This window comes from Pogona vitticeps, chromosome 2 (genome assembly GCF_051106095.1).
Source record: "Pogona vitticeps strain Pit_001003342236 chromosome 2, PviZW2.1, whole genome shotgun sequence".
Lineage (NCBI taxonomy): Eukaryota > Metazoa > Chordata > Lepidosauria > Squamata > Agamidae > Pogona > Pogona vitticeps.
Genome location: NC_135784.1, coordinates 26,478,429 through 26,497,313, shown reverse-complemented (window position 1 = coordinate 26,497,313; position 18,885 = coordinate 26,478,429). Strand labels below are relative to the sequence as shown.

Below are 18,885 nucleotides of genomic sequence, written 5' to 3'. Positions count from 1 at the left end.
TTCCCTAGGTTAATTTATTTCCAGACAACTTAAAAGCAGAGTCTACACCTCTTCCTCACCTTCTAGCCCCATATAATCTTTCAGCATCTTTTAAAGAAAAATAGGTATTCCCAAACAATGTGAGCACAGTCAGCAGACCCCTTATCACCAGCAGCAACCACAACTCACAATCCCTTGGTCACAGGTTTACCGAGATGGTATCACACCTGAAGTATTGTGAGGAGGCTCCCTTGTAAAACGTAAACTATGGTTTGCTGAAACCAGCAAAGCCCACTTAGCAAGATCAATAGGGGGAGGATTTCTATGACATTTCACACTTTCTTTGCAACCTATACTTGAACCCACAAGCAAAATGGCTTCAAAGCTAACTATAATCAAAATTTATGTCAGTACCTCGTACTTGAATCATGTACATCAGTGATCCCCAGCCTTGGGCCTCCAGATGTTCTTGGACTTCAACTCCCAGAAATCCTAGCCAGCAGAGATGGTGGTGACGGGTTCTGGGAGTTGTAGTCCAGAACATCTGGAGGCCCAAGGTTAGGGACCACTGATGTACATGACAGAGCTGGAAGATATCTCATAGCTTGTCTCATCTGGTGGTTCCCACCTTTTGCCAAGCCAGGGGGTCTTGGACTGCAGCTTCCAGAAACCCCAACCAGCGTAATTGGTGGTGAAGCCTTCTGGGAATTGCAGTTCAAGAACACCTGGTTTACCCAAGGTTGGGAACTACTGGGCTAGGGCGAGTCCAACTCACTGCCAAAGACTCGAAGAGAGAACTTGGCACACAAGGGAGACATGAAATACAGTGGTGCCTCGCTAGACAGTTACCCCGCATGACAGTTTTTTTTTTTTTTTTTGCTAGACATTGACTTTTTGCCATCGCTATAGTGATTCACAAAACAGTGATTCCTATGGGGGAATTTCGCTGGACAATGTTTGGTCCCTGCTTCGCAAACCAATTTTCACTAGACGACAATTTTGACAGCTCCCTCCGGGCGCGCAAAACAGGTGTTTTTGGGACCTAAGCTTCGCAAGACAGCTATTTAAACAACTGATTGGCGGTTCGCAAAGCGGCTTTCCTATGGCCGATCTTAGCTAGACGACGATTCTTCCCCATTGGAACGCATTAAACAGGTTTCAATGCATTCCAATGGGGAAATGCTTTTCGCTAGACGATGATTTCACTGAACAGCGATTTCAGTGGAACGGATTATCATCGTCTAGTGAGGCACCATGTATACATAAGCTTGCAGTGTACTCCTGATCTCCTAACAGGCTGAAAACATTCAGTCCACTGCAGACCTTTATCTTATAGAATCTGTAGATCTGGCTCCTGAGCTCTTCATGTTTCAAAGTCTCAAATTCTACCATATGAGCCTTTCAACCTCGTTTCCTGATTCATTTCTTTTTTGTCTTCTTGTCAGCGTCAAATCCACAACAGCAGGAATTAACCAACCACAGGAACTTGCCTTGCTTACTTGGAAAATTAATTGCCTCTCATGCTCTGTTATGTTAAATAAAAGTCCTTTTATAGTGGCCAATTCCCACAAAACTGTGATGCAGACAAACAGATTACAGGGGTGGCGTTTTGGATGGCTTGAGGCTGGAATAAGAGATCTGAGACAATGACTGGTGGTATATCGAAAAATATGAGGATTTCTCAAGATTTCTTGAGGAACTGCAGTTTGCAAACCCCAGAGCTTCGTGTGAGTGGGTTTACTTTCCCCATCAAGACATTTCCCCTTTTTGAAATGGACTCCAAGAGACAGTTCACTCTTAAACCCAACTATATTTATTAACATGTTGGGTAACTTAAGTAAAACTACTGTACTTTGAAGAATTTGAACTCAAGCCACAAAAGCTAGTGGCAGAACACTGTTATTCTCAAACAAAGTCCAGGCCTGAGTCTCTATGCCTGGTTCACTCATCCATAGGCCTCCTTCTCTTAGGAGCTGAGCATGTGTTCCTGGTCCATCTCCAACCTTGATCTCTCTTCCTCTCCATATTCTCACTCTCTCCCAATGTCAACGTACTCTTCAGCCAACCTTGCTTGGGGGGAACTCCATTCAACCTCTTGTTGCTTGGCGGGCTCCCTGGTAGAGACAACCTTCTCTTCTCTCCCTGTCCCCAGAAGGATGGCTTCCTGGTAGGCTGGTGTCACCGCTGGCATCGTGCTTGAAGTCAGTGGTTCTCAGACCAGGGGCCCCAGATGTTCTTGGACTGGAATTCCCAGAAGCCTTCACCGCTTGCTGTGCTGGCCAGGATTTCTGGGAGTTGCAGTCTAGGGACCCCAGTTTGAGAACCACTGCCTTAAGTTGCACTAACTCGCCTGTCCAAGGGGTCTTCTTTTGTTATCCATTTGTAACCCACAGGTAATACCTCCCCTCACATTTTTCTTTCCTCAAAGCTAAACGTGCCCATTTTTTTTCCACTCCTCATGGGGCTTGGTTTCCAATCCCCTGATCATCTTTGTTGCCCTCCTCTGAACTTTGTTTTTCCTCACAGGGCTTGGTTTCCAGCCCCCTTTTAGGATTTTCAAGGTAGAGAATACTCAGAAATGGTTTAATCCTTCCCTTCTTCTGGCGGCTCCCTGGGACTGTAAAGCTTGCCCAAGGCTACATAGGCTGGCTCTACTCCACAGGGGAATCAAACTCCCAGCTTCCTATAAGCTCCTGCCTTTTCTCACTCTCCTCCTCTCTCTCTATCCATCTCTCCTTTTATTGTCTCTCCACTTTCTAGCTCCTCCTCCATCAATCAGTGTCCCTTTTCTTGGTTTTCCGGCATTCCCAGGCTGTCAGCAGATTCTTTTCCACCCCTCACCTGTATCTAGAGATGAGCTAGGTCCCCAACCTTGGACCTCCAGATGTTCTTGGACTACAACTCCCAGAAGCCTTCACCACCACCTCTGCTGGACAGGATTTCTGGGAGTTGAAGTCCAAGAACATCTGAAAGCCCAAGGTTGGGGACCACCGAAAATGTCTTGAATGTGGCTGGCTCAAGGGGAAGAAAGGATAGCATGCCAGCAGGAGGAGTCCTCTTTTTCCCCCACACTTTGAAATGTTACTTCTTTGGATATAAGAAAAAACACAGATGAATGCAAAGGTAGAACAAAGTTACAACTAGAAACAAACAGGAGAACATGACACAACCTAGAAATAAACGTGCACATTCTCCATCTGAGCGGAATACCATCAGTGGAAGCTGGAAAAGTTTGGGAACAAAGGACTAAAATAGGGATTTTTAAAAAAATGTTCTCTACATGGGTGCACCATCCCTATATATTGGATTAAACCTACCATCATCCTGCCACCAAGGTCTTGCTGTTTCAGAAGGAGAGCGGAAGTCCTCTGTGTAGAGAGCGTGTTCCATAGAAGACAGTTGTCGATGACACTAAGCTAAATAAACCAATGCTCTTCTGAGCAATGACATATGACAACTTTTGATGTTTCAATTTCTGGAATCTCAGTTATAGGTTTTTGCTGTTGTTTTTTGCAGCCCTGCCAAGGCATCCTAAATGGAAACCCTGCCAGGGACAAAATGTAAGAATGCATGAAAAGGATGTGGTTAACCACTGGAATACAGCTGCTCTCTAGCAAGCAAAATTCAGAAGACAGACTAAGTGTTAGGCAAGGAACACAAGACTCTAGATACTAGAGCGTCTTAACATGTAATGCAGGTGAGAACAAGTGGCCTTCTAATTCTGCAATACAGAAGGGCTATTTCAGCCATTTAAAAATCATTTAATCCACATCTGAGCTACAACAGTAGGAATGAGCCTTGCTTGGTATAACGGAAACACACAGAGGGAGATCCACAGGAGAGATCTGGCAAGTACTTGAAGGGCTTCTCCTTTTCATCATTGTTGTGTCTTCAAACCACACACTTCCCACAGCTGAGGTGACAGGTGATACCCCAATTGTGGAATAATGTACCCTGCCTCCTGAATATCCCATATGAACTCAGTGTAAAGGTTGCCATAGCAATAGCTGCTCACATAAACGTTATCTTATTCTTATGAAGACTATAAATATTTCATACCTATGTGGGTTTGAAACTTATAGAGAATGTGTTAAAATAATTAAGGAGGTATAAAAAAGTAGTCCTAAAAGTGAAAGTGCTTTTAAAATTGAGTCTTGAGCAATAATTTACTATAGTCATGGTAAAACATTTAGCCAGTTCTCTAGCTCAGAAATTGTCACTGTACCATAACAATCCTGACAGTTGAATAGTTTATGTTGCAATGTGTAAATATGGAAGTGGAGTTTGCAGGTCCTGTAGCTACAATATTCAGGCATTGCAGATTCCTGTTTTGATAGGCCTTTAGTTCTCCACGCTCTGCAAAATTTGTTAAAACAATGACACTATTGTCATAGTGGCAGCCAGACAGATTCTAAGTTACAGGCCCTTGGAGTAATAATACATGCAACAATAGAATTTCCTATTAATTTTTCTGTGGGTGCTCCATGCTCCCGGATCTCTACAGCCCTGGAAAAGCCACTGTTTACAGATTGGGGGGAGGTGTGAACATCTGAAAGAATTAGGAATATAGAGAGTTAAGATACACACACAGGAATTCAACTCATCATAGCAAGGCAACTTCATGCTATGCCACATACACCAGATATCAACAAAAATCATGTAGCAATGCAGCAGCAGGCTTAATTTCCAAAAGTCAGCAACAACAATCAACATGGATTTTCCTCCATATAGTCAAATTGGTTTGAATCTATACATGGATTTTCCTCCATATAGTCAAATTGGTTTGAATCTATAGAACAATTATAATTATTTTGTGTGTGTTATTAATATGCTTAGAGGCTAAGAAAGTAATTTTCTTGAATATATTTTTATTTTTAACAACTTGAGTATTTTTAGAGTTGTATTCTTAGCTTTTAATTAGGTTTAATTAGGTTATAAGCTCCTGCATTTTTAGAATGCAATTAAAATTGTTTTTGGTATTTTATTGTATTTTTTCTATGCTTCTATATTTTGGAATTAATTCTGACTTAAGTATTTACCTGCAACTTAAGTTTAGTTTTCACATATTTTTAAGCATTTGTGCCTACATTTTTTCCATAGCTGTAAGACTTTGGGATGTTCTGAATATTTGAGATTTTTTTTTGTGATTATGGAACATGCAAGCAATGCAAAGAAATAGTTTATAGAATTAGACAACTTGATGTTGCCTGGAATTATTGCATCAATGAAAATACCTTGATACCCAGATGAATGTTCATATGACTGCCAATGATTGTCTGGATTCATTCTGGAATTAACCCTTAATTGGGATAAATGCCAGCTATCATGAACACAGGCTTCTGATTTTTCCTTAAAGGTCTGTGAAGTTCTGTAGGGCTCTTAGGGAGATGCTCAGGCCTCAGAATCCTTGACCTGACATAGTGACTCTTCTGGTCCTTAGCAATTACTGTGGAGAATGTCCTTTTTTTCTTAATATCCTCTTTTTATTTAAATACATAGATATATTAGCACAAATTGGAAAAATAAAGAGATCCAGAATAATCATGTTTAGCAAGTACAGTGGTCAGAATATAGTTTGTGTACTACCCCCACCCATATCCACCTTGTTAAAATCCCATGCATTCCCGAGTAAAAGAGAGTAAAGATAATTTGGTTCCTATGAAGAAGGAATATCTGAAAACATGTTTCCAAATCCACATACAACATTCTCTAGAAAAGGCACTAGAAAATGCCTGGCCTCCCACAGTGGTGCAATACAGAACAAAATGGGGAAGAGGTACATTTGGTTCTTAGCCTTTGTCCACATCCTCATGTCTCTATGCATGACTTGTGTATTTTTATTATTATTACTTCACTTAGTTGCTCATTCTCAGAAAAGTCATTTGTCACAGTTTTTGTAATAATGCCTCTAGATGCAGCTGTTAAAATTCTAGAATTCTATCAATAACAATACGTGCACTATCAGCAATGCTGAGAGACAAATGAGTAGGCTTCTGTGTGAATATGCTAAGTACCTACTGGCTAGCATCTGGGATGACAACAGCACAATCCCATTAGTACCTGCAGTTTTGGAATAATTTTCAAAATATGCACTTTTACCTCAGTAAAGGATGAGCACTGATGAGCTTTTCCACACAAGTGCTCATACAACATTTTAAAAATACTTTTTGAAATATTTTCTGATTAAGTCCTCTTGAGATGAACAGAACAAGTCATTAACATCTAACTTAATGTATTACTGCCCATTATGAGGAAACCATGAGGTTCTCAGCTTCTTATTTTCTTCTTGGGGGGGAAACATGGAGTTGGGACATTTGCTGGAGAGCAGTAGTGGAATCCCTTGACCCCTGAGAAGGCAGGCTCTGGCACTCCGGATCTTTTGACCTCAGAATCCCATCTAGAAATCCAAAGGTTTTTCCTTCATGAAGTAATCCTTCCACGCTTAGGCGATTCGTCAGAAATGCCCTCCCGCGCCATTCTTCACATCTTCCCCACCTCCACACTCTAAAATTAAGAGCAGGTTTCACTGAGGAAAGAACAGCAGGGAGGAGATTGCAGGGGAAAACGAACAGGTGCAGGAGGATTTAGAGGTGCACCTCTCTTCCACTTGTCTCTACCCTGTAAAAGCATTTGAATGCTCCACATTCACCTTGCCTTGGGAAACACAGATTTGCGGAGACGGTTCTGTCCACAGGTGCTTAAACGTCTAATGAGAATTAGCTGTAATTAACTCCAATGACCCCAGGGAGAGAAGGAAAATGACGTAGTGTGTCCTCCTCAGGAATACCCTGTCCATTCAAATATATGTTTTAAGAGGTTTGCCCAGGCCTTCTTTCAAACTCTGCAACCATTCCCCCCCCCCACTAGAGGGCAAGGGGTAAGCTTCATAGTTTAAGAAATGAGCTCTATTCTGTAGAATCCCCTTTTCTGCCTGCTTCCGAGGCGTAAAGGCTCTCTAGGTCAGTGGTCCCCAACCTTGGGCCTCCAGATGTTCTTGGACTTTAACTCCCAGAAATCCTGGCCAGCAGAGGTGGTGGCGAAGGCTTCTGGGGGATGCAGTCCAGGAACATCTGGAGGCCCAAGGTTGGGGACCACTGCTCTAGGTCATCCCCAACACACCTTCCAGATTGCCCACCCCTTCTTAGAAATGGCTGTTACCGTTGTATGAAGACCATACATGGATGGAACAATGGATTTGTTCTAGAACAGGGGTTCCCAACATGGGGACATCCAGGCGTTCTTGAACTGCAGTTCTCAGAAGCCCTCACCAGCAGCTAGGCTGGGAGTTGCAGTCCAAGAACATCTGGATCACCCAAGCTTGGGAACCCCCTGTTCTAAGAGATGCAGTTGGCAGGCTTGGGGCAAACAGAGATCTCAGTAGTACAAGCAGAGGTTTCTCTTAAGCTTTTGTGCTACGTTAGAAAGGATGCTGGTGTTTGTTTGTTTTTCCAGACTGGCTTGTGCTATTCCAGAATGCATTAAAAAACATGATCTGATGCTCTAGCCACGACATCTACATGAGGAGTGATAGGTGGTGGTCATTCTTAAATCAGAGAACAGTGAACAGAGCTGCAAAGGCTTGGCTGGGTGCATGCACGGATTCTGCAGCTGCGTGGCTCTTGCACAACTCCAGCTGTGCCCAGTGGAGAAAACAGGGTGCGGGGAGAGGCTTCTTTGTACCACCACGAGGCTGTATATTTCACAAGAGAGATTCTGTCAGGCTCATGTGAGGGCATGTTGTCCGAGAAGCATCATGGAGATGACTGGCACCAGAGGTCAGCTGGGCTGGTCATCTGCAATGATTCAGAGACTAGGCAAAGGGTAAGGGTATATATATTATATACGGGTGCACTTACCAGGCTGGCTGACAGGAATCTCAATGAGCCTCCTCAATCCACAGCACACCAGGACGTGTGGAGAAAACTGTCCCTTCGCTGAGTAGGAAAAGCCCCTTTTAAAAATGCTACAGTTCCCTGAATGACTGGACCACCCTGCCTGGCTGAAGGATTCTGGGAGTTGAAGTCCAAAAAAACGTAACAGGTGTGTCTTAAGCTCTGGGAGGAGGAAGTGGCGATGCTCTCTTGGAAGGACCGCTGCTGGCAGATGTTATACTGCAAAGATTTAGGCAGCTTCCTCCTCAACTACTCCCCGCAGTCAGAGGCAGCAATAGAGAGGGGTATTAAGACAGAAGTGCTATTTCAGGAAAAACAGACCAGCTTCTTGGACTTAATTCCTCAGCTACAGAGAAGCACAGAGAGGGTGAGGTGGGAGATCAGGAGGAAGAGTTAATATAATAGATATTTCAGACTCTTTTTCCTGGAGTCCCAAAACCTCCTAAAGCTTGCTCTGCTCAAAACAGAAATTTCAACGCCCTTTCTGCTTCTAACAGAGAGTAAACAGCATGGAAACCAGTGGGGATGATGGTATGATCAAGATCAAATCACAAAGAGCTTCCCTCACCATGAACAATTAAGCCCAGTTTGATGACGGCCATAGCAGCCAGCCAAAAATGTTACGAGGACAGACCGAAGCAGGATCTGCTTCATAAATAAATGTTTATTCCTGCCAGAGGCAGATGGCACGGATTGTTCCAAATCTGTCCAGATGGAGACTGTCTATAACAGCTAAAGACACATATTTCACCTGAAGTTATACGAGAAAGATCTCACCATCATCCTTTATTAGGTTATGGCTAATGGGATGTGAAACACCTAACAAGACCAGTTAGGTCTGACAAAAATAAAATGGAGTTTGCAATAAATATGGTGCCATGAGGAATTATTGCCTGCACACTATTAGAAAAGGGTTGTCTGATTTTGCTAGAGATGAACTGATGACACCAACTATTTTTTTTTAATATGGGAATAAGACTAGCTCACAAGTAAAATGAACATCCTGGACCTCAAGGGACTGGAAGTGAGATATAAATCAACACGGATGCCAACAAAGGGATGACTGAGAAACATCACGTATCTAAGATTTCATAGTTTCAAAACTAAATCTTATTTTATACATTACTGTCTGCTTTGGAAAGGAGGAGAGAGATTAACTGCGCTTATGTTTGCAGAAGGAAGGGGACGAGGTAGATAGGGAGTGGTTTTATGAGCATTCAAGTTAACACATTCTGACAAGACCTCACAATATTAAACTGTGGATTTTAGAATAAGACAAACACGCAGACATTATATAACTTAGAAGGGACCTGATGTGAATATAACTAAGCGGTGTCTTGGGACCTGTTGCTTGTATGTACTAGGTTAAGTGGTTCCGAACCTTGAGTAACCTAGGTATTCTTGGACTATAACTCCCAGAAACCCCGGGGCAGCACAGCTGGTGGTGAAGGCTTCTGGGAGCTGTAGTCCGGGGACACCTGGGTTACCCAAAGCTGGCAAACAATGAACTAGAGAGTAACTCAATTGGGGAACGGGGGTCGGCAATTTGTTCCATTCTAGAAGTTGTCTGGACTGCAACTTCCATCATCTCTCACCGTGGGCTAAACTCTGAGACTGATGGAATCACATACCAGCAACATTCAGAACGCTGCAAGTTACTTGTCCCAGTCTAGAGCATCACAGTGAAACTGGGGTGTGCGTGTGAAGTATATCTATATGAGCGGGGGAAGAAATATCTTTTTTTTAAATCACATATTCATACACCTTGCCAGAATGAACCTTCCTACATCAATAGAAAAAGAATCTAGTTTTCGGTTTTCTCAAGACCACCCCCACATCCATTCTGATGGTCTTTAGTTCCAACAGTGACCAAGTGGACATGCTGTAATGTAACATTCCACCTGAGCTTGCTTAGAAATTACATTTTTGGGAGTTAAAACCCCCCAGATCACACAGTTAGGATGGCCAGCTGGGGGGATTCTGGGAGTTTTACTTCCAAGAAAGCAACTTCCTCGTGCTTTGTAGTCTGTCTTCTAATGACAAACACAGACGTGAGCTCGAAAATGGGTGGGGGATGCTGATGTGGCCCAGCACCACTTACAGAAGCATCTACACTGTGGCAACTGAAGCCAAAGCCTGAGAGTCTGCAAACCACCACAAACACATGCACATAAATGTCCCCGTGTCTTGGAGATAAACTTACTTTTCCTATAAAAGCTTGGTTTCCCACCCTGCTGAGGGTGGAGTTTGATCCTGTATCAGGCATAGATGTGTGGCATAGAAACATGGCCCCTTTGATTCTCTCTGCACATTTTGCAAAACTGGGCCAGAAAGGGAAATTCCTTTAACCTGCCTCTGAACCGCACACAGCTTATTAATACCGCCAGCTTCCCACACAGACCCATGGGCTCAGATCCAGTGGAACAGGCTTAATATCAGGGTGCAGGAAAGAGACTGAGGAGGCCGTCCCTCCCAAAGTTGGTGACGCTACTGGATGCTGGTGAGAGAGCAGCACATCTAGCTGAAACTCCAGGCTCAGAATTGCATATCCCTGAGGTTTGAGAGGGGTGTGTACGTGGGATATCAGCTTTCTATCCTGATCTGCAGATCAGCAACTGTAGCAGAAGCAGCGAAAAGCCAGCCCAGCCCTAGCAAGGAAGGAGCAGTGAAAAAAAAATCTGCAGAAGTTAACGCTTTTTCCAAGCCTGCTGGTTTTCCTCTAAGCTGCGCTAGATTCCGTGTCTTCTGTTTCACGTTGCGTTTGGACCCACCTGACCCTTTCATTCTCCAAAATTTCACACATACACAAAAACGTCACCCTTTCTTCAGACATCCACATATCTGCTGCTGATTTTGATCTCGGTCCTCTCGCTTCAGGGACAGTAGATGAATTACACTCTTTCTCAAACACATGGGCCTGATGATTAGACAGACATTTTAGTGTTCCTGCCGAAGACAATGGCTAAAAAACCCTTACTGGTATTCACAAAAAGTTTTTGTAACTCTTTGCAGCGAATTGATGAAGGGACAGGGCACAGCTCAGTTATGCAATGAGGCACATGGCCAAGGTCTGTCCCAGTCCCTTGCCAATTAATGGCAAGCTGCTGCAACAAGTTACACAAACATGACACGAACCCCTGAAAGGATTCAGATCAATTTTGTGCTCTAGTCTCCTGGCTCTGATCTTAGTCCTCGGATTCATTGCACCCACCCCGGGCATTATCTATATTGGCTCAGATAAGGATAAATCCACTTTTTGGTCCATATGGCATAAGATTTCCTCCATCTCACCTCTCCACAGGAGGACTGGATTCGTTCCCCCCCCCCCCGGCCTCTGCTTTGCATCTTGACCACACAGAGCAGTGGTTCTCAAATTTGGCTCCCCAAGAAGATCCCAGTTTGAGAACCCCTGACATGGCTGATTTGCGCCTCCGGGCTCCTCCCAAGGGGACTGATTTTCTTCCTTCCCTCTGAAGAGAAAACATGTTGGCCCTCACACTGCCCTCATATAGGCACAACCCACTAAAAAGTGAAGGCGGTTACACATGGCGTGAGGCAGGATGAAATGAGAGCAGAGATTCCACAAAGCTAGGCGTGTGCTTGTCTGCCGTTTGTTTTCCTTCAAACCTGCCAGCCAGACAAGCGCAATGTAGGCATGTACACAACACAACCCACAGCTCGGGAAAAAAATTATGTGGACTCTTCAACTCCCAGGATTCATCGGACATGACGGCTGAGATGGGAGTTACCGACTTTGAAAATGTTACTTTTCCAAGCTCTACTCCAAATCCCGAACAGCGGTCACATGGCGTTTCATCAAAAAAAAAAAAAAACCCCAGAACCACCGCTGCCTTGCCTCCTGACTTACAAACCCACCCTTTCGAAGCTCCTGTGGAGGCAGCCACGTCAAGGAAAACTGGTTTGAAAATAGGTAAGATTTGTAGCGTAGACAACCCTGATCCTCCACCCTCCCCATCTCGTTCCCTCTCCCCTCCGGCCACAAGACGGTTAATCGTTCCAAATGGATCTCCATTTCCCCATCTAAAACTCATTCACAGGTTGGGACTTGCAACCGATTGCAGCCGAAGAAAACAAATAAACAAACCCTCTTGAAAAGTCCCTGAGGCAGGATGTCTTACTCGGTTTTTGGAAAACCTACAAACACTGCAAAAGGGTTGCCTTCTCTGTGTCCATCCAGGCATCCTGAATCGAAGACGGAGGTCCCACCCTTCTGTCCCCAGAGAGACCACCTCCATCAATCTCTTTGGCTTCCAGCCCCCACCCACCCCCATTTCTTTCCCAATAAATAGAAGAGGTGGACAAACATCCCAGAAGTGGTTCAACACCATCAATCTCCCTGTAACGGCCATTACTAGTCATTACACTCGTCTTTTGCTGCAGGTGGTTCATCCCCCTCGGCTGGGTCGGGTTCAGCACTCCCGGGGTCTTCCCGAGGCTCACACGACCCAGTCCGGATGCTCACGCACAAGACCAAGGTCTGTAGGAAGCCGTAGAGGCATGCAAACTGCACCAGGTACTCCTGCACCAGCCAGAGCGCCAGGTACATCCCGTAAGCGGTCACCAAGAAACAGGCAAAGCCGTGGAGCCAAACTTTAAGGGGACCCCCAAACCCAAAAATATCCAAAACCAGGCGGAAAGCGGGCGAGGAGGCGCACAGCAAGGTCACCACGCACAAGTCAAAGAGGTGTCGCGTGAAGTTGAAGCAGATCTGAAAGTGTTCCGGGGACTCAATGGCTGGCTTGGGAGGGGCCAGATCCTGAGGGATCCCAGCCAATAAGGGGTGCTCTCCAGCGGCAGCACAATGGCCCCAGCCAATGGCTTCCAACAGCCGGCGGCCATTCCACCACCTGACCCTGGGAGGCGAGGCCACCGTGTCTTCTTGCGTTTCCTTGAGGTCTTCCTTCCATTCCTCGGGCTCCTCGTTCAAGCCTTTCGCCTTTCCTCGCCACCAAGGCAGTCCAAGAAGCCATGACTTAGCTCGGCTTAAGAACATGGCACGAGGGGAAGAATTGCAAGCTTTTCTCTCCAGCGCCCAGCCCGAGAAAGACGATTAAATAAATAAAGTTTTGTGGTCTTTTTTTAAAAAGCAGAAGTGGTTCCTTACAATCAGATCCGCTAAAAGTCACTTAGGATCTGAGGCTCTTTGAGGTCAGCTGATGCTGCAGGGGACGCAAATGAATACCCTCCGTTTTCTTCCCGCTAGCATCAAATCAATTTGTAGTGCTTCAGATCTTGAAGTTGCTGGTGCAATTTCCACATTTACCACAACTGTGGCTTATCCATAAAGCATACAGGCTTGGAGCTGTTCTAGGTCTTGGCTGTTGAGAATATAATTTTCTCTTTTCTGGGAAAAACATATAATGGGGTCGAGTATACTTACACATGACTAAAGTTCAGCTGCCTGCCACGTCGAACTCCATTTTCCAGTGCTGTGGTCAAAATGGCAGACTTAAGACAAGCAGTTCATTGCTAAGACCAAGCATGAGAACTTTCTCCCCTATTTCCAAGGGATTTATCTGGGCGTCCCCCAAACAGGTTCTCATGCATTGAAGCTTCTCGGCTTCTTATTCGTTCATTAAGCTCCTTCACCACTGAAAAGAGGATCTTTCACTCCAGAACAGCATGCCCCTGAAATGAAGGAATCAATTTTCAATCTAGGAAATCTATGAATTTTCTTCGACAATCACAGACAAAGGGCTAATCTATGCAATCTGCGACAACCAAGTGGCAAACATTTCCTGGGTTGCACAACACCAGACTACAACTGCAGAGCAAAATAGCATGTTAGAAAAAATTGGTTTACCTAGTCTTCTCTATATTTTTCTGTGTACCTCGAAGTTCATTTGTTTTCCTTGCAGAAGAATTTGAGCATATTTGTGCCTGAGATAGTACTCTAGTAAGTAGACAAATAAATATGTCACTTGATTCTGTGCACTAGCCTCCCTCTCTCTCTCTCTCTCTCTAACTCATATTATGAGTACAGGACACATAATAATGGGCTCAAGTTACAGGAAGCCGGATTTAGGACAAATATCAGGAAAAACTTCTTAACTGTTTGAGCAGTATGAAAATGAAACAAAATACCTTGGGAGGTGGTGAGCGCTCCAACACTGGAGGCATTCAAGAGAAAACTGAACAACCATCTGTCAGATCTGCTTTGATTTGGATTCCTGCACTGACTAGACGGTTAGACTCGATGGCCTTATAGATCATCCAACTCAATTATTCTATGATTTCTCCTACAATTGTCTATCTAAAATAGAAATATTCCGAGACTATCACAAATATTCCAAAATTCTGAAATGGGTTTTACTACTCCAAAAACAGGCGACCTTAGTTGTGGTTTAGGGTTTTTCTTTGTCGTAAAATACTTTTTCTTGGTCCTAAAATAATATTTTAGATGGCATGAACCCAATATATGTAATGAACTGAAAATAAGCAGATGGTTCTGCAATGGCCTGCTGCCACAAAGCAGTATTAGCATGGTGTAATTAATAGATGGGCAATATATTTTGCAATATCAAGTTGAAACCGGTTTGTAATCCTCTACATCTCTCTGCTGCTATGGAGAAATCATGGTGCCAAAATATTAATGATATCAAACAACAATGGTTAACAAGGACTTTGAAGCAATATTGGACTCTCAGAAACCTAACAAATTAAAGGCAATTCTATACATGACTACAGAGGTCAGTCGCTCCCTAGTAAACTAGTACTATATTATACTATATCCCCGTTATAGAATTTCAGTCTTTAATATGAACTGATGGGTGAAAGGCAAATAGTTAATACTGGTTGTAGGCACAGAAGGTTTTCCAAAAGTCAAGAATATTCATAGTTGAAGCCACAGACCCAGAAAGATTGAGTTCCTCAGTCTTAGAATGGGGCAGCAATGACAAGAGTGCCTCTGAGCATGTTCATTGAATCTTCCTCCTCACTGTTGAGTTACCATAAGAAGCAACGTCACACTTGGCATGAGGGCAAGGGGTACGATTATGAATCCCTGTTGCTCTCAGCGTAGAAATTAAAGATGTGTCAACTGACTCCTCTGGGGTAACACCTGTTCTCCTGGCTGTCTTGTTTTATTTAAGTCTTCTCAGAATCTTGATTGCATCTTGAAGCCTGCTGCTATTTTCAACTGCCACTTGTCTTTAAATACTTTAAATTTTAAATATACTTTCGTAAGTATACTTTAAATGTAAATAGATTGTTATGCTTTACTGCTTTAAGTGCTTGTGTTTATGATTTCTCAGAGTGGTTACTCTTTGATTCTTTTTAGTATTTGTAGACTTACTGTTTTCCGCTTAAAATATTACCTTTTAATGATGAAAGCTGCCTTTGTATACTCATTGTTTTTAGCTTTACATATCATCTTTTCATGATGTAAGCCATCTTGGGTCCTTTTTAAGGAGAAAGTCGGGGTAAAAATATTTTAAATAAATACTCTTTTTACACACTAGTCTCTTTTTTTAAGGTTCTAGCTTTATTTTCTAGCACATCGATTTTATATACGTGGCTTTGTGGGTGCATTTTTTTGTAACAAGGTCATAGAATAATAGAATAGTTGGAAGGGGCCTATAAGGGCATCAAGTCCAAACCCCTGCTCGATGAAGAAATACAGTACATGTATAAAAGAAAGAATGATACTATTTATTGTTATTAAATTTTAAGTTATTGCTATTGCTATTAGAAGGAAACTGTGGCAATGGGTTGTTTGAAAAATGAATGGTTTCCTTAAAAATTCCACAATTAAAAAACCTCCAGTGATGTCTTCATGAAACAGGAAGGCTCACACCCTAATGCAACTTGCAACGCAGGTATAGACTTGTACATCCCAGCACAAAACATCCATATGTGCATTTAAAACTGAATGACAATACCAGCAGACAATATACCTCTGCTGGCATTGTCTTATCATCTGGGAGAGGATATCAATGATTATGGAATCTCTTCTATGATTTTCAAAATTCGTCCAGGGTGGCCTATGGTTAATTATAATAATACTGTAACTGTGTGTCATCAAGTCAATTCTGACTTGCAGCGACAGATCCTTTTCAGGGTTTTCCAGGTAGAAACAACACTCAAGCGATGGTTCATCATCCCCTTTTTCTGGGGGCATTTCTGGAACTGTGCAACTTGCCCAAGGTCACACAGGCTGGCTCTTCTCACAAGAGGCTCAAGAGGGAATCAAACTCCCAACCTTCTGGCCCCACAGCCAGATTCCTAAACCTAGGGTCATGTATATGTTAATAGGGCAGTTACAATACTGAGGGAGGTGGGATTCCCTACCATTAGTTTTTATAGAACTTGAGGAAATAAAAAAAGCTAATGGAGATGGTTATTCTCTCCTGGGGATGTTCGGCTGAGTATATGGCGTTTACTCCCTATTAACACCCTGGAAGTGTGTTTATATACTTTTTTTCACTGCATTCCCGTCTGCAACCGTGAGCAGAATCTATTTATATCCCTGTTTCTGAGGCCCCTCCGATACAGACGACCAGAACTGCCTTCTCGAGGGTGCGTAAAAATCCACATTTTGTAAATCAGGGAGGTCGGATCATCCTTCCGAAAAGGGCAAGCCCACCTCCCCCCCCCCCAAAAAAAAGTACGAATGGTCAAGAAGTCCCAGCCTTGCGGTCTGCTCTTTTCCCGCCAAGATTTCTCTCTCTTTCCCCCCCTCCTTCCCTCCCCCCCCAAAAAAAGCCCTACCCAATCTCCGGGACCTTCAGCATTGAACTGCCCTAATAAGGGAACAGCTCTCGAAATCCCACCCCGTGGGAAATATTTCCGCCCCCCAAAAGGCCTTCGCGGAACACCGTTCCCAAGGAGGGCGTCCCTCCCCACAACCCTGAAATCCACCCCATTCACTCCTCGCCGCCGCCACCCACCCAAAAAAAAGATCAGCCAGCTGTATGTAGGGTTTCTGGCAGGAGGCCGCAAAGCCAGCCCTCTCCTCCCCCCCCAGCCCGTTTCCACCGCGGCGCTTTCGCTCGGGGTGCACCTACCTACGTACTGGAAGCAGGGGTGACTCCGGAGCAAACTTTCCAATTCGGATTCCAGGGATCGGCGTTGCAAAGGAGCCGGTTTGCTTCTGGCAAGGGCTCAGCCGCCGTCTGGTAGCACCACCCGCTTCGTACCCCTCCCCAAGATTTATTTTCTGGGTCTTTCCACCACCACCCTGCGCGCCCCACTTCCCCAAAAAATGTTCCTTGCCTTGTTATGGTCAATGAAGCCCCAGCTTTAGCACAAGGGACTGTTTTTTCCTCAAAGATCTTTGGACCCGCCGAGCAAAGGACGTGGATCGGGCCGCTGGCGGGCGGGGGGGGGCGGGAAGAGAGAGGTTGGCGGCAAGGAGGAAAGCAAGCCGAAGCTCCAGCCCAAGCCTAATAATCTTCAGACGTGAAGCAGGGAGGCAAAAACTCTTCCTCGGGATTTTCTGGCAGGGCTGGATTCGAACAAGCGCCGCCCCAAAGCCGGGTGGAGCCTCGGGGCGGAGGGGGAAATCAATGCGGATAGGAGGGACGGGAGAAGGGGATGTCGGAAGAAAGGAAGGGACGGAGCCGAGGGAGAGCCGGGACTCCCGCTTGCTTGCTTGCTTGCTTGGCTAGGGGTTGCGGGGGGGGGGGTTGGTGAGTGGGGATCTCCTCGAGAGTAGTGCGGTTAAAACGGGCAGCTCGGACTCCTGGGTCCGACGAAAGGGCCTCTAGGATGACGCAAACATGGGACTGTTTTTTTTTGGGGGGGGGAAGGACTGCAGCCGGGGATTCTGGAAATCGTAGTCCAAAAAAAAGAAAAAGTCACCGAGTCCCAGCTGGGCTGCGGACGAAGATCTCTAAATCAGTGGTCCCCAACCTTGGGCCTCCAGATGTTCTTGGACTACAACTCCCAGAAGCCTTCACCACCACCTCTGTTGGCCAGGATTTCTGGGAGTTGAAGTCCAAGAACATCTGGAGGCCCAAGGTTGGGGACCACTGCTCTAAATAATAAATAATCGAGCTAATTCTGTTTTACGGCTTCTCTTTCTAGGGTTTTCCAGGTAGAGAATACACAAGTTGCCATTTCCTTCTGGGGTTGCCCTCCTGGGACTGCTGTGCAGCTGGCCCAAGGTCACACAGGCTGGCTGTTCTTCCAGGAGGCACCATGGGGAATCGAACTCAGAACCTCTGATACCTAAGCCACACAATATATATCTTTTTTTGCCTTTCCTGCTACCAGGCAGTATAACAACCCCCCTGCCCACCCTGTTCCTCCTTTCTTAAAGAGCTGGGACTTTTCAAGGTTGAGGAGAGCTCGAGAAGTTTACTTTTGGGGGGACGGCTGGGGGTTGGAGAACTGCCATGTTGGGTAAGGCATTCTGGGAATTGTTGTCCAAAAAGGGTCACTTTGTGAAGCTCCGCGTTTTGGACATACTGAGGCTGCCAGGATGCCCTATTTCTTAGAGGAAGAGCTAGGAGAAATGCTGATTACAAGAGAGGAAGAGCATGGGATCAGGACTCCTGGATTCTGTGTTACTACTGTGCTGACATTGTCACTGTTAATTAGTTATACAGTATTTATATTTTGTCATTCCTCCCATTAATGAGCTCAGAGTTACTGCACATAGCTAGGATCCTGTTGTTAAACTCTGCGTAAGGAAAGGTGGATGACATAAAGGGACCAGGACTGTCAATAGCAATTTTGGCGCATTAAATCATCCTTCGCCTGTCCTGAGGGTCCCAAAGACTTCCCCAGGTCAAAAGGGATCCCTAGAGAACTTAAGCATTGGGAGTGGGGCAGGATAGCAAGGTTTAATGTCTGCAGCTGATTACATCATCAGCTTTTACACTTATGGAGTTGTGCAACAGGGTTCTGGCCACTGGAAAAGACAATAATACTAGGAAAAGAAGATGACTAAACATGTGATGGATTAACTCAATAAAGGAGACCAGACCTTTATTATTTAATTATTTAAAATATTTTTACCCTGCTTTTCTCCTCAAGAAGGACCCAAGGC

At 44.6% G+C, this 18,885-nt stretch overlaps 1 protein-coding gene across 3 annotated transcripts; it reads right to left on the bottom strand.

The window, feature by feature from the left end:
• Nucleotides 1-5,440: 5,440 nt before the first annotated feature.
• On the bottom strand, nucleotides 5,441-17,466 carry LOC140704285 (uncharacterized protein C6orf47 homolog). 3 transcript variants are annotated; one of them, XR_013542696.1, is made up of 3 exons: nucleotides 16,898-17,466; nucleotides 7,095-13,520; nucleotides 5,441-6,954 (listed from the first exon to the last, which is right to left on the bottom strand). XR_013542696.1 is itself a non-coding variant. In XM_078388637.1 (2 exons), the coding sequence occupies exon 2, from the start codon at nucleotides 12,883-12,885 to the stop codon at nucleotides 12,244-12,246; it is 642 nt and encodes a 213-aa protein (XP_078244763.1). In that variant the 5' UTR covers nucleotides 12,886-13,520; nucleotides 16,898-17,466; the 3' UTR covers nucleotides 5,441-12,243. The 3 variants fall into 3 exon arrangements, 2 of the variants coding, with proteins under 2 accessions (XP_078244763.1, XP_078244764.1); XM_078388637.1 differs by having other exon boundaries at nucleotides 5,441-13,520; XM_078388638.1 differs by having other exon boundaries at nucleotides 5,441-13,520; nucleotides 16,902-17,465.
• Between the last annotated feature and the right edge of the window lie 1,419 nt (nucleotides 17,467-18,885).

What these genes read in the sequence shown, in the direction of transcription:
- LOC140704285 (XM_078388637.1), bottom strand. Translation starts at nt 12,885, where the DNA reads ATGTTCTTAAGCCGAGCTAAGTCATGGCTTCTTGGACTGCCTTGGTGG.